Raw genomic sequence first — 13,500 nt, 5'->3', positions numbered from 1 at the left:
GATTGACATTTAAATCACAAGTCTCTCAATGTGGCTGTCAGTAGTCATAACCAAGTCCCATAGAAACCTGTGGACCAGGTTATTCAGGCCCAGTGACAGTTAACTTTTTAGCTGGCTCAGGATCAGCGTTTGTCAATTTTGCCTCTTGGTTTATAAGCTGGTGCCGAAGACTCTTACCAGGGGCGTCTTAGCCATAGAGGCTACTGGCGCAAGGCGCCACGGCGCCAAGTTCTGGAGGGCGCCTCCGCCATGCTGTGCCATGCCCAGAGCCTCAAGCCCAGAGCCTGCCGGCAGCGTTGCCCTCGCCTGCCTCTTCTCTGGCTGCGGGCGCTGTTGTGGGGAAGCTGGCCGCGAGCCACCCATCGGCGCGGCAGCCAGGGCTCCCTGGGCGGCAGTTTGGGGATGCCTGGTCTAGGACAATGGGGGTTTCAAACGCTGGTCTTGACTAGCCACCTAAAACTGTTCAGAGATGGGGCCAGGGGCATTTTAGTAGGGAGGGAGTTCTATGTCTTAAAGGAGCCACCACTGAAGAGGCCATTTCCCAGGCCTCATCTTGAGAAAGGACCACCACGAGGGTCTCACCTTCTGATCTCAGAACACAAGTAGGTAGATGTGGAAGAAGGCATTCTTGCAGATAGTTGCGCTTCAATATCTGCCCTGTTCTGCTGAGCCCAGAGCACATCAGCTAGGTGAAATTCTTGCACCAGAAAGAAGAGAGCCTTAGCTTATATCTTGTGATCTCTAAAGGGAAGTGTGTGACTTTCAATATGTTTTAGTATTGCCGCCTGCTACTGGCTAAGCATTCCCAAGAGATGAAAACCTCTTGGATTTCTCTAGGTGGAAATTTCACGTCCTCGTCAGAAACCCAGGGCTACCTTGTGCCATTCGTCCCAAAACAAACAGGCAACAGGAAGAGCGCCAAAAGAAAGAAAGCGCGAGAGAACCTTCAGAAACAGCTGCTTTATTTTAATTTCTCTTTCCCTCCCCCCCTCCCTCTTTCCACCTCCAACAGCTTAAATGGAAACCTAATAAGCCAAGAGGATGCGAAAACTTTTGAAGATGAAAGGAGGCTCGTTTTCTTTTGAGATGGGGGGGGGGGGAATTCAGGTTGGACGGCTGTCAAGATGCCAGGCCTTTGGAACAGTGGTGGCTGAAGCCCGAATGCGATGCGCAATTGACTCCTCGAGGGTGGAAGACATGTGCCTTACATTGTGCTTAAAAATAAATATCTCCATGCTGCTGTTTTTACATCTTTTAACAGAGTCTTGACGGTAGTTGTTGCCTTAATAACTAACCATTTGCACCCTACTTCAAAGGGGGAATCGTTTATCAACTGACACAATCGTTTGTTGTTACCGTACTTTATTATGTACGTAAATGCTAAAAATTGTGTGTGTGTGTGTGTGTGTGTGAGAGAGAGAGAGAGAGAGAGAGAGAGAGAGAGAGAGAGAGAGAGAGAGAGAGAGAGAGAGAGAGAGAGAGAGAAATTTATGAACCGATGTGGTTAAAAAAAATATGTAGGACATTCACAAGCTAAGAGCAATCTCACCTGGCAGTTGAGCAAGTGAATATCATTCATCCAAGTCTGGGATAGCTCACTCAGTAAAGGATGAGACTCTTAACCTCAAGGCCATGTGTTTGAGCCCCATGTTCATCGCTTGGGGTTGGACTTGATGACCCTCGTGGTCCCTTCCAGCTCTACAATTCTATGGTTCTATTTTTGATTATTCTAATTTCAGTTCCTTTCTGCTCTATCCGCAGTGACAGCATTTTCTTGACTTAAGGCTTCATCAGCCTTGACTAGTGTGCAATCTCTTCGTGATCTTCGGCAGGAGGGGTTGAGAGTCCAATCTGCAGAGAGACAGGGAAGTGGGAGGGGGAAAGGAGACATACACCATAATACAGTGGTACCTCGTGTTCTAAGCAAAATCTGCTCTTATTCCCTTATGGGGTACACAAGAGCCTTATTGGGTTCTCCATCGGTTGGAGAATATATAACAGAGGCCAACCAGAGAAGTTTGAGAAGCAAAGCCTTTATTTGCTGTTGCAACAGGGTCCTTCCCCTCACGCAGGAGAACAAGGAAGGAACCCAGAACAAAAGAGAACCTCCACTTTTATCAGTTTCCCCATCACCAAGAAACGCCCCCAATACATCATTCCTACATCACAGCTATGTAATCAATACCTCACAAAAAAGGAGGGTTCAAGGTAGAAATCTGAGCACTTTTGACACCTCTCCTAGTCCTCCTATCACCCCTCCCAGGTGTGAATTCCTAAACACAAAGAGAAATTAACATTTTTATAAGAGTTGATCACTGTCTTTTGTTCAGAGGAGTCTTCCATTGTGAATGAGATACCACTGACAGCGAATTATGGCTCCCAAGTTGCTAGTCATGTGGAAATGTGCGCATATGCTGATCCTTAAGCCTTCCTTAAGGCAGGGTTGAGTCCAAGCGGGAGGGGTGCGGGTCTCTGGAGTGGAGCAGAGGCGAAGAAGGTGGTGTTGCGAGGGATTCTGGGTAACTGCAGCTGTCAGGTTCGGTCACCCCTCTCTGTTCATTAGTAATGGTGTCCTGCAACCCCCCCAATATTATTTTATAACACTCGCAAGACGAAATTAATTCGTTCCACGAGTCATTTCGTGTTGCGATAATTTCGTCTTGCAAAGCGCGGTTTCCCATAGGAATGCATTGAAATTTAATTAATGCGTTCCTATGGGGGGGAAGAAAGTGCAAAGAAAGGCGCCGACTCACCCGCCATGGTCGCTCCGGAAGTTTTTAAGGCTCTGGGGAGGGGGAAGCAGGAGGAGGGCCAGGGAGAGGCTCCCTCCCTCCTTCCCCAGCAGCCATTCATGCCCAACCAGGCAGCCAGTGGGGCGGGACGGGGGCGGATGGAGCGCTTTGGCAGCCCGCGCTCTGCTCAATGACGGCCGCTCTCCCGTTCACGCACCTCCGCGCAGCCATGCCATCCTACTCGGTGACGGTGGCAACGGGCAGCCAGTGGTTCGCGGGCACCGACGAGTAAGGGAGGGGCGCGGGCGGGACGACAATGGAAACTTCTGCCCACTCCCTCCCTCCTTCCCTAGCAGCCGTTCACACTCCGTTCGCACTCCCAACCAGACGGCCGCTCTCCCGTTCGCGCGCCTGCCCTGCTTCGTCTTGCAAAGCACGGCCATAGGAAACTCCGTCTTGCGAGTTTTTCTTTGTGCGAGGCGTTCGTCTAGCGAGGTATCACTGTATAGGGCTAAGCGGAAGCTCCACTTTGGCTGGCGGAAACCCCTCACGCCATGCCAACAAACCTCTAGCGAGCAGGTGCTCTGTGTGCTTGTCATTGCTTGCCACCTCCTGGGATGCAGGTGGCGCTGTGGTCTAAACCACTGAGCCTCTTGGGCTTGCTGATCGTAAGGTCGGTGGTTCGAATCCCCGCAACGGAGTGAGCTCCTTTTGCTCGGTCCCAGCTCCTGCCAACCTAGCAGTTCGAAAGCACGCCAGTGCAAGTAGATAAAGAGGTACTGCTCTGGTGGGAAGGTAAATGGCGTTTCCGTGCGCTCTGGTTTCCGTCACCATTGCGCCAGAAGCGGTTTAGTTAGGCTGGCCACACGACCCAGAAAGCTGTTTGTGGACAAACGCCATCTCCCTCGGCCTGAAAGCGAGATGAGCGCCGGCAACCCCAGTCGCCTTTGACTGGACTTAACCGTCCAGGGATCCTTTACCTTTGCCTTTTTACCTTGCCACCTCCATAGTCTCGTTCAGCAGGAAACAGGAGATGAAGGCTTTGCATTAGTGCCTTAGTCCCAGCCTTTCCCAAGTTGGTGGTCCCCAGGTGGGCCCGCTGGGGCTGATGGGAACTGTAGTCCAAAATATCTGGAAGGCAGCTTGGGGGATGGGGGCGGGGTGGCGGTTGCCTTTGTCTGTGTGCCACTTGCCAACAGATCGGAATGAAACAGGTGACATCCTGCAAACATACGGTAGTGCCAGCAAATCAGGATAAAGGCTCCACAAACAGTGACGGGCATATCACCTCCCCGCAGACTTTGTGCAAACAAATCAGGGTGAACGCTCAGCAAACAGGTCGGTTTAGAAGCAACCTGGGTCCTTGGTCGTATTACAAGTGGTGCAGCCATCCCATTGGGGGCCAAGCAAAAGAGCAACAGAGTTTGTGCAGAGGTGTTGAGGACTGGGCAGAGGAGAAATGGTGGAGACCACCTCCTCATCCTGACCCAGGGAGGAGGAAGAAGAAGACAGTATAGATTTACAGCAGAGGTTTGAGGGAGGTAGCAGCTCATTCATCTCTGGTCGGGACTTATATCTTCTTTCCATCTCTGGGTCAGTAGTGTCCGTGCTGCTGTCGTCGCATACATATGCAATCGTTTTTGCTCTTTTGATCTCTCTGCATCTAAAATTCCTTTAAAAGGCTTCCGATTTTTTCACAAAAGTTATTTTTTTCAACCCATAAATCATTTCCCAGAACACTTTTGTTATCTTGCATGTCCACCACATGTTCTGTGCGCTTGATGATTTCAGCCAGAGCCCAGCTATGTCAAAACCTGGTCTAGAGAAGAGCTAAAATCGATCTGGGGTTAAAATAACTTTTTAAATAGGGGCACTAAACTCTCGCCGGTCACTGGGGAGTGGAGAGCTTGAGCGACCTATTTTAAAATTCTGTGGTCATTTCACCAGCTCCGTCTAAACTCTGCTTCTTAGAAAATACAGCTGGACCCCTTTAATCGTCTCAAAGAGCCTGGCATCTTGGCACAACAACACGGGGGTGAATAGACCTTTTCCAGTGAAGGGAGCTTGGCAGCCTACAATGGGACCTTGTTCGCCAGAATTCAGGTCTCTGGAAATAAAAATAGGTTTACGTTCCAAGTTGAAATAGACGGGTACGTCACAAGGATCGGTAATTTGCTCAAAAGCACTTTCCACGGAGGTCAGCGACTCTGTTAATAAATTCACCTTTAAGGGGAAGCTGACCGATTTTGCTTCGGTTTCTAGCCATGCCAGACAATGCGCCGGATCGAGCCCAAGCTTGATGGCGTCGTTCAAAGGAACTTGCTGGCGGGTTTAGCTGCTGCTGCTTCGTTCCAGATTGTGTGGGCTGAAGTGGGCAGCAAAGGCATGCCACCATAAGGCGGCATACCTGCCAAGTTGCTGTCGGAGAAATAAGGGACCGGGCGGAAGTAGCAGACCGGAAGTAGCGCTGTCGCCATTTTGGAACTGGGCGGAGCATGCTCAGAAGTGACTTTTGATGCTGCTTTGCCCAGTTCCAAAATGGCCGCCGCGCCAGAAGTCACACCGCAGCCATTTTGGAACTGGGCAGAGCAGCATCAAAAGTCGCTTCTGAGCATGCTCCGCCCAGTTCCAAAATAGCCACCGCACCAGAATAAACCGGGGAAAAACAAAAGAAATCCATTTTTTCCAGCTGGAAAAACTGGGATTTCCCGGGGAATACGGGAGACTTGGCAGCTATGTAAGGCGGCTCTCAAAATGCTTGTCCAAAGCAGCAGGGCTTTGAAGCAACATCATCAAAATGGGAGACTTCTTTGGAGTTTACCGCTCAACTAGGGATGGCGAGTAAGGAATCTGGACGCAAATCTTGTCATTACTAGCAGTTATGTTTCTATCTCACTCTTCGTCCCCAAATAGCCCAGGGAGGCAAGCAACAAAGAAGCAAAGCGCTACAATTAAAAACACAGTCATAGCTTGGAAGCCAAACCGAATCTGTTCCGGAAGTCCGTTTGACTTCCAAAACGTTTGGCAACTAAGGCGAGGCTTCCGATTGGCTGCAGGAGCTTCCTGCAGCCAATCAGATGCCGCGCCAGACGTTTGGCTTCCGAAGAATGTTTGCAAACTAGAACAGTCGCTTCCAGGTTTGCAGCGTTCGGGAGCCAAAACATTAGACTCCCGAGACGTTTGGCTTCCAAGGCAAAAGCATTCACCGCTAGGGCCAGCCAAAGTCATTTTGCCACCCGAGGCAGATCCCTAAATGGCTTTCCCCTCCCTGCCAGGTAAGAAGGGGTGAAAGAAAACCTACGTTGGGAACAAGCAGGGGAAGAAGGATCTACATTGGGATCTGCTGCCACAGTGGACTTTGCAGCCTGAGGCAGTTACCTCATATTGCCTCATAGGTGGGGCGGCCCTGTTCACCACATACGTACTCTGAAGAGTCAGAAATATCCATATTACTAGAACAGGCTTGGGGAAGCTCTAACTCATGGGCCAAATTTGGCCCAGGATAGGTCCCAGTTTGGCCCAAGCGGCGATTTCCCCGTACACCTGATGTGGTTTCTGATGTCAGGTGTCAGGCAGGTGGAGACTGTTAAAACCAGGAATGGGGGGGCACTTAAATGACTCCCCAAAAATCCCAAGTCCCCACCACAGCCTTTAACTAAGGCCAGGCACCATACATACACAACAGCAAAGAGGCTCAGAACAGCAGTCTATAAAATTGTAGCAATAAGTGGGTACCCTGCATCGTACTGTTTCCTCCGACTATCCAGTATAGAATCAAATAATCACAAAAATTCAACTGTTTGATCGGTTTCCTTGGTTCCAACGGCTAATGACTCCTCTGGAAGAGGGGAATCCAAGGCTCCGCCTGCCTCCAAAATCCCTTAAGCATAAGGTCACATACTCCTTGCCCCTCCACAAGGATCTTGGAGGATTCACCCAAAAGACAACACATACGCAGCCTCCTCTGGCAATATCCGCCCTCACCCCTCCCTTCAGGTGGGTGGGGTTTGCAACACCGCGTGGGGCTTACCTGGCTGGTGCCACCCACCTGAGCGTTTTGGCCTATGACCTGCCACCTGGCCAGGTAGGACGAAGGACACCTGGCCGGAGGGGGCGGGGTAGGGCCAAAGAAAGGAGCCAGAGCACATTGGAGAAGCCTCTTTGTTCTTTCTTCCTTCTGGAGGGAATTTCCACCTCCAACTGTGCCAGACAGCCGACTATCTTCTATACAATGGATTTTCCTCCCAAACTGGATTGACTCAGGATCTAATCAAAGAACAGTTATCAGCTTCATAATGACTGAAACTTCTCTTTGTCCTGTGGAATGTAACAGGGAGGGGGTGAGAAGAGGCCAGGAGCAGCTGGCCAGATACTCAAATTTCTACCTCTGGACCCCTCCTTTTTGTGATGTATCAATGACATGTCATAGGTAAAGGTAAAGGGACCCCTGACCATTAGGTCCATTATTGGCCGAGGGAGCCGGTGTATAGCTTCCAGGTCATGTGGCCAGCATGACAAAGCCGCTTCTGGCAAACCAGAGCAGCACATGGAAACACCGTTTACCTTCCCGCTGTGGCGGTTCCTATTTATCTACTTGCATTTTGACGTGCTTTCGAATTGCTAGGTTGGCAGGAGCTGGGACCAAGCAATGGGAACTCACCCCGTCACAGGGAGTTGAACCGCCAACCTTCTGATCAGCAAGCCCTAGGCTCAGTGGTTTAACCACAGCACCACCTGGGTCCCTCCATCAATGACATATTAGTGACATATTAGTGATGTATCTTTAGGGGTGTACCTTGGTGGTGGGATGCTAATAAAAGGGGAAGACCCCCTTTGTTCGGGGTCTCCATCTTGCTTCACCTTGTTGCAGGTGGGGTCCTATCGCGACAGTATTTTTCATTAATAAAGACCAAGCCTACTGGCTGCTGTTTTGCTCCGGTATTCTTGGCTGGAGTCTTGTTTTGTCCAAGGGAGCCCTCAGATTTTCCGTTAACAGTACGCTTCAGGTTAAGTACAGACTTCTGGAACCAACTGTGTACTTAAACCAAGGTACCACTGTACAGTCTTTTGAAGCTGCCCACCCTGTAGCCAGAGACCACCCCCAAAAACATCATACATACATCACAGAAGGAGGTGGGCTACAGCAGAAATACATCACAGAGGGTGGGCTACAGCACAAATCCTGTCTGGAGGGATAGTGATAATGGTCACTTGATTGCTTCCCCTGGCCATTCTTTTGTGATGGTAAATACTTTAATTCCTGAATCCAGTTCGCAGGCTCACCCGGCCTAAAGGTAAAGGTAAAGGGACCCCTGACCATTAGGTCCAGTCGTGACCGACTCTGGGGTTGCGCGCTCATCTCGCATTATTGGCCGAGGGAGCCGGCGTATAGCTTCCAGGTCATGTGGCCAGCATGACAAAGCCGCTTCTGGCAAACCAGAGCAGCACACGGAAACGCCGTTTACCTTCCCGCTGTAGCGGTTCCTATTTATCTACTTGCATTTTGATGTGCTTTCGAACTGCTAGGTTGGCAGGAGATGGGACCGAGCAACGGGAGCTCACCCCGTCACAGGGATTCGAACCGCTGACCTTCTGATCAGCAAGCCCTAGGCTCAGTGGTTTAACCACAGCGCCACCTGGGTCCACACAAAGATGCCCCAAAGACAGGTAAGCAAAAGGCAATGGAGTGGCTTTCCCATTTCCTTCCACCTTGCGGAGAAACATTTGAGGTCAATTTGGGAAAGTCAAAATGGCTTCAGGATTGCTCTCCTGTACTCTTTCAGACACATGGTTTATATACTTATGTATGTTTTTGCCTTGTGAATTGATGAACATTTAATTTATATATTTGAGACCCTAAATTCTTATAACACATAAAATCACAAAATCACAAAATAAAAAAATTCCTTCCAGCAGCACCTTAAAGACCAACTAAGTTTTTTATTTTGGTATGAGCTTTCGTGTACAAGCACACTTCTTCAGATACATAAAATCACAGAAGGAGGAGGTCTACAGCAGAAATCCTGTTTGCTAGGACACCTGATAATGGTCACTGACTGCATTACCTGGGCAGTCTGGACCGTTCTTTTGTGATGGTCCCTGAAGCCTGCTCACAGGCTCACCCTATTAATACACGAAGATGCCCTTAAGACAGGATTTGCAAGCAAAAAGGCAATGGGAAGGCTTTCCCCATTTGCCTCCCTTACTGCAGAGGAATATTTGAGGCCACTTCAGGATTGCTCTCCCATACCATGTCAGGCACATGGTTCATATATTTAGATATGTGTGCATTTATGAATATTATATATTTGAGACTGTTCTAAGCAAAAATCTGCTCTTATTCCCTTATGGGGTACACAAGAGCCTTATTGGGTTCTCCATCGGTCGGAGAATATATAACAGAGGCCAACCAGAGAGGTTTGAGAAGCAAAGCCTTTATTTGCTGTTGCAACAGGGTCCTTCCCCTCACGCAGGAGAACAAGGAAGGAACCCAGAACAAAAGAGAACCTCCACTTTTATCAGTTTCCCCATCACCAAGAAACGCCCCCAATACATCATTCCTACATCACAGCTATGTAATCAATACCTCACAAAAAAGGAGGGTTCAAGGTAGAAATCTGAGCACTTTTGACACCTCTCCTAGTCCTCCTATCACCCCTCCCAGGTGTGAATTCCTAAACACAAAGAGAAATTAACATTTTCATAAGAGTTGATCACTGTCTTTTGTTCAGAGGAGTCTTCCATTGTGAATGAGATACCATTGACAGCGAATTATGGCTCCCAAGTTGCTAGTCATGTGGAAATGTGTGCATATGCTGATCCTTAAGCCTTCCTTAAGGCAGGGTTGAGTCCAAGCGGGAGGGGTGCGGGTCTCTGGAGTGGAGCAGAGGCGAAGAAGGTGGTGTTGAGAGGGATTCTGGGTAACTGCAGCTGTCAGGTTCGGTCACCCCTCTCTGTTCATTAGTAATGGTGTCCTGCAACCCCCCCAAATATGATTTTATAACAAGACCTTGGAATTCTTATAACACAGATCACAGCTTCCTAAGAACATTTTGCAAGGGAGAAGGGGCTTTGTTACTCCCTGGGCATATATTTTGAGCAAGGATTTTCCTGAAGCTTTAACAGAGTTAAACCCCAGAGGGCTGTGTTTTGATCAAAGTTAATTGGCTCGCCAGCAACCATTTGCTGAATCAGAGATGGAAAAATAGAATGGGGCATGAAGGCAGCAGGGGTTAAGACAAATGGAAGATGACCCAAGGATTGCTAGTGAGTTAGTCTCTCTGACAGTCAGTAAAAGCTGAGGAGGAGGGGCTGTTTGGAGAGATTCCCCAAGCAAGACCCCCACCCCACCCCCCACGACCGCAAGTAGCACCCTTCCTTAGAAACAAAGACGGCGTGAGATGAATACGACTCTGAAAGAGGCATGCAGGGGATTTGAAGAAAAACTATCACATACTGCAATGTGGCCCTGTTCTCTGCAAAGAAACACTGTGGTTGGGGTTTTAAACAAGGCGGACAATTTTGAAATCACGTCGTAACCAAAGAACTGTCTGTACTATAGTCATGTGAAGTTAATGGATTTGTTCCCAGTCCCATCAAGAAACTTCTTTAGTTGAATTGCAGCTCAGATCTAAATACCAACCCACCAGTGGACCGCGACACCATTAAAGAAGAACCACGAGTACAGCAGAGCATTAAATCTAAACAAGACACCGAAAAAAAACCAGCATAAAATATTTATTCAGTGGAAGCATTTTTTTAAAAAAATAACCCTGCTTCTTAACTGGAAAAAAAATAAATCCAGAGCTTACAAGACAAGTCCCTGCTTATATAGTCAGGGGTACTGTGTAAAAAAAAAAAAAACAGCTCAAAAGGAAAGAGGATTGTGGAGGGAGGAGGAAAGACATTAACTCAGGCACTGCCTGTAGGTCTTAATTACAGGGTGTTTGTAAAGATCTGCTGGAATGGAAAGAGTGCAAGGGGAGGAAGAGCTAAAAGTTGCTGGCCTCTCCACTGAGCTGATGAAAAGACTCAGCCATATTCCTTCCTTCCTTCCTTCCTTCCTTCCTTCCTTCCTTCCTTCCTTCCTTCCTTCCTTCCTTTTTCTTTCTTTCTTTCTTTCTTTCTTTCTTTCTTTCTTTCTTTCTTTCTTTCTTTCTTTCTTTCTTTCTTTCTTTCTTTCTTTCTTTCTTTCTTTCTTTCTTTCTTTCTTTCTTTCCCTCTCTCCCCATCCTTCTGCTGATGGGATTGTTGATGCTTGATGACCATGTTCAAAATACGAAAAATGCAAAAGAAGCCTCACCGAAACAATAACTTCCAAAGGCCTGGGCAAATAAAAATAAGCGCTGGTGGGGCATCCCTTTAAAGCAACAGTGGGGAACCTGAAGCATTTCTGACGTAGTTGGCCTCAAACTCCCAGCAGCCTCAGCTAGCAGTGTTTTTGGGCAGGCATGATGGGGCTTTTGGTCCAACACTAACTATCTACGGTAGTGCAGTGTTTCTCAACCAGTGTGCCTCCAGATGTTTTGGGACTACAACTCCCATCATTCCTGACCACTGGTCTTGCTAGCTAGGGATGATGGGAGTTGTAGTCCCAAAACATCTGGAGGCACACTGGTTGAGAAACACTGATCTAGTGCTCCACATGCTCCCCACTCTTACAGAGCTTGGGACCCGGGTAACTGGAGAAGCACCTGCTTTCAACCTGTCATTTTGTCATGGGTGGGAAACCACAGCTCAGGGGGCCACATACAGGCCTCGGTCTGGCCCTCAGGACTCTCCACAAACCAACGGCCTCACCAACCCTGCTTCGCGCCCTCCCCAAGTTTTTTTGGCCTGGTTGGAATGAGTCCTTGAAGCCAGAGAATGCCTCTTGCTTGGATGAAAGATAGCAAGGGGTGTGAGAAACTATCCTACAACACGAGAGCTTTCCAAACAGTGTGTCGCGACACGTTAGTGTGTCGGCTGCGGTGTGTAGGTGTGTTGCGAAATGATGCATGTCTAAAAAGTGTGTTAATGGCACAAAAAGTTTGCAAAGCTCTGTACTACACAAGCGGCAGGGATTGCTCTGCCCTCCTTTGCTTCTGATTCCGCCCTCAGAAGGGAATGTGGGCCAAAAAGGTTCTCTATCCATGTCTTTTCCCCATCTATAGAGGCCTTCCTCTGGCTCTCACACACACCACCGAGCCTCTTGGGCTTACCAATTGGAAGGTCAGTGGTTCGAATCCCTAAGAGGGTGGTGAGATTCCATTGCTCTGTCCCACCCAGCTCCTGCCAACCTAGCAGTTTGAAAGCACGCCAGTGCAAGTAGATAAATAGGTACCGCTGCGGCGGGAAAGTAAACAGCGTTTCCATGCACTCTAGTTTCCATCACAGTGTTCCGTTGAGCCATAAGCAGTCCAGTCATGACCTGGAAAGCTGTCTGTGGACAAATGCCTGCTCCCTCGGCCTGAAAGCGAGATGAGCTCCGCAACCCCATAGTCGCCTTTGACTGGACTTAACTGTCCAGGGGGTCCTTTACTCTTTACCTTCTGAGCTAAGAAAGATGGTGACTGGGGACAGGGCCTTCTTGGTGACGGGACCCTCCCTACCCACATAACGTTTTCTCCAGGAAGGCTTGCTTCTTTCTGGTGACTGGCAAAGACTGGGCTGCCTTAGGGAAGTCTTGAAAGCCTTGTTTGCAGAGCTCCCAGAGAATGAAAGTCACTCCTCCATGATGTGCTGGCTTGCCACTGACTGTGGAGTTTCCACACCACCAGCAGCATCGGCACTAGAGAGGAAGCTTTTTGTGCAACTCAGGAAGACCCATGTGGCAAATGGCATCAAACGTTACAGGTGGAGGACAGGAACACGGCATCCTCCGGGGATACGAAGGCGCTTCCCTGTTCCAAATGAAAGCTTTATCCTGTCTTCTTTCTCATATACCCGAATGCGTTTGGCTACCTGAATGCAATTTACACACAGTAAATAATTTAAGCCAGCAAAGAGCTACACACGCTTGATAGCTTAGGGCAAGTAAGAATTGCTTGTAAGCAAGGGAAGCCTTTTTTCCCAATGAGAAGAGAGCTGGTGATTTCATTTTCCTTGCCCACCAACGTGCTAGCAGTGCAGTTTGTGCCCTCGTTTGTACCAGGGCAAAGGAACGATCTGTATCTTCACAGGCAAAAAATGTATTCATGCCTCGACTCTGCAGCCTAGCACATCCAAGGTCTATTCATTAAATGCAACGTTCTGCTGTGCACCAGATTCCTCAAGCGTACCAGGAACTCATCTTGCAGCATCCCTGTAGAAAAAAAGGCCCATCTTCTCCTGCATTACTCATTTAAGAGGCAATGATGAAGTACTACTTTGAGAACCTATTGCTAGAGGGCTCCATCTACTAGCTGTCGGAGGATAGCTGCCTGCACGGGGAGATTTCTGTGCTTTGCCCTGACAATATTTACACTTGAGCTTCTTCCAGCCTTGAACCTGGCAGACGAAGCTGCAGGCTAGGTGACAAGTTCCGGACCTCGCTGATAGCTTGCCGCAAGGTCCTTAGACGCAGACAGCAAGATCTATTGAACCGTTGCTGTTTGAAGGTCCAACAGAAAGAAACACAAAGAAGTGATAAGGTGCGGCGCAGAAGTCCAAATTGGTGGATTAGTCATTCGAAGCATGTCTGCAGCGCAGACTAAGCAAGAAAGCTGTGTGGTGAAAGGTTAAGGAATCCTGCCCAATGGGACGTGCCTTTTAAACTATTTGTCAGCCCTAAAAGGTAAAGGGACCCCTG

General features: G+C 48.7%; 1 protein-coding gene across 11 annotated transcripts in view; it reads left to right on the top strand.

Moving 5' to 3' along the window:
• The window catches only part of NOD1 (nucleotide binding oligomerization domain containing 1), a 35,162-nt gene extending 33,904 nt beyond the window's left edge, over positions 1-1,258 (top strand). For 6 of the 11 annotated variants that reach the window (XM_035129229.3, XM_088654094.1, XM_035129228.3 and 3 more), the window contains one exon: positions 1,013-1,258. In XM_035129229.3, coding sequence (XP_034985120.3) covers positions 1,013-1,085 — 73 coding nt within the window. In that variant the 3' untranslated portion in view covers positions 1,086-1,258. Of the gene's footprint in view, positions 1-837 lie in introns of all 11 variants that reach the window. The other 5 variants (XM_088654092.1, XM_088654091.1, XM_088654093.1 and 2 more) reach the window with 1 other exon arrangement.
• Positions 1,259-13,500: the final 12,242 nt, after the last annotated feature.

Source organism: Zootoca vivipara, chromosome 11, assembly GCF_965207765.1.
Source record: "Zootoca vivipara chromosome 11, rZooViv2.hap1.1, whole genome shotgun sequence".
Lineage (NCBI taxonomy): Eukaryota > Metazoa > Chordata > Lepidosauria > Squamata > Lacertidae > Zootoca > Zootoca vivipara.
This window is presented reverse-complemented; position numbering and strand designations above follow the sequence as displayed.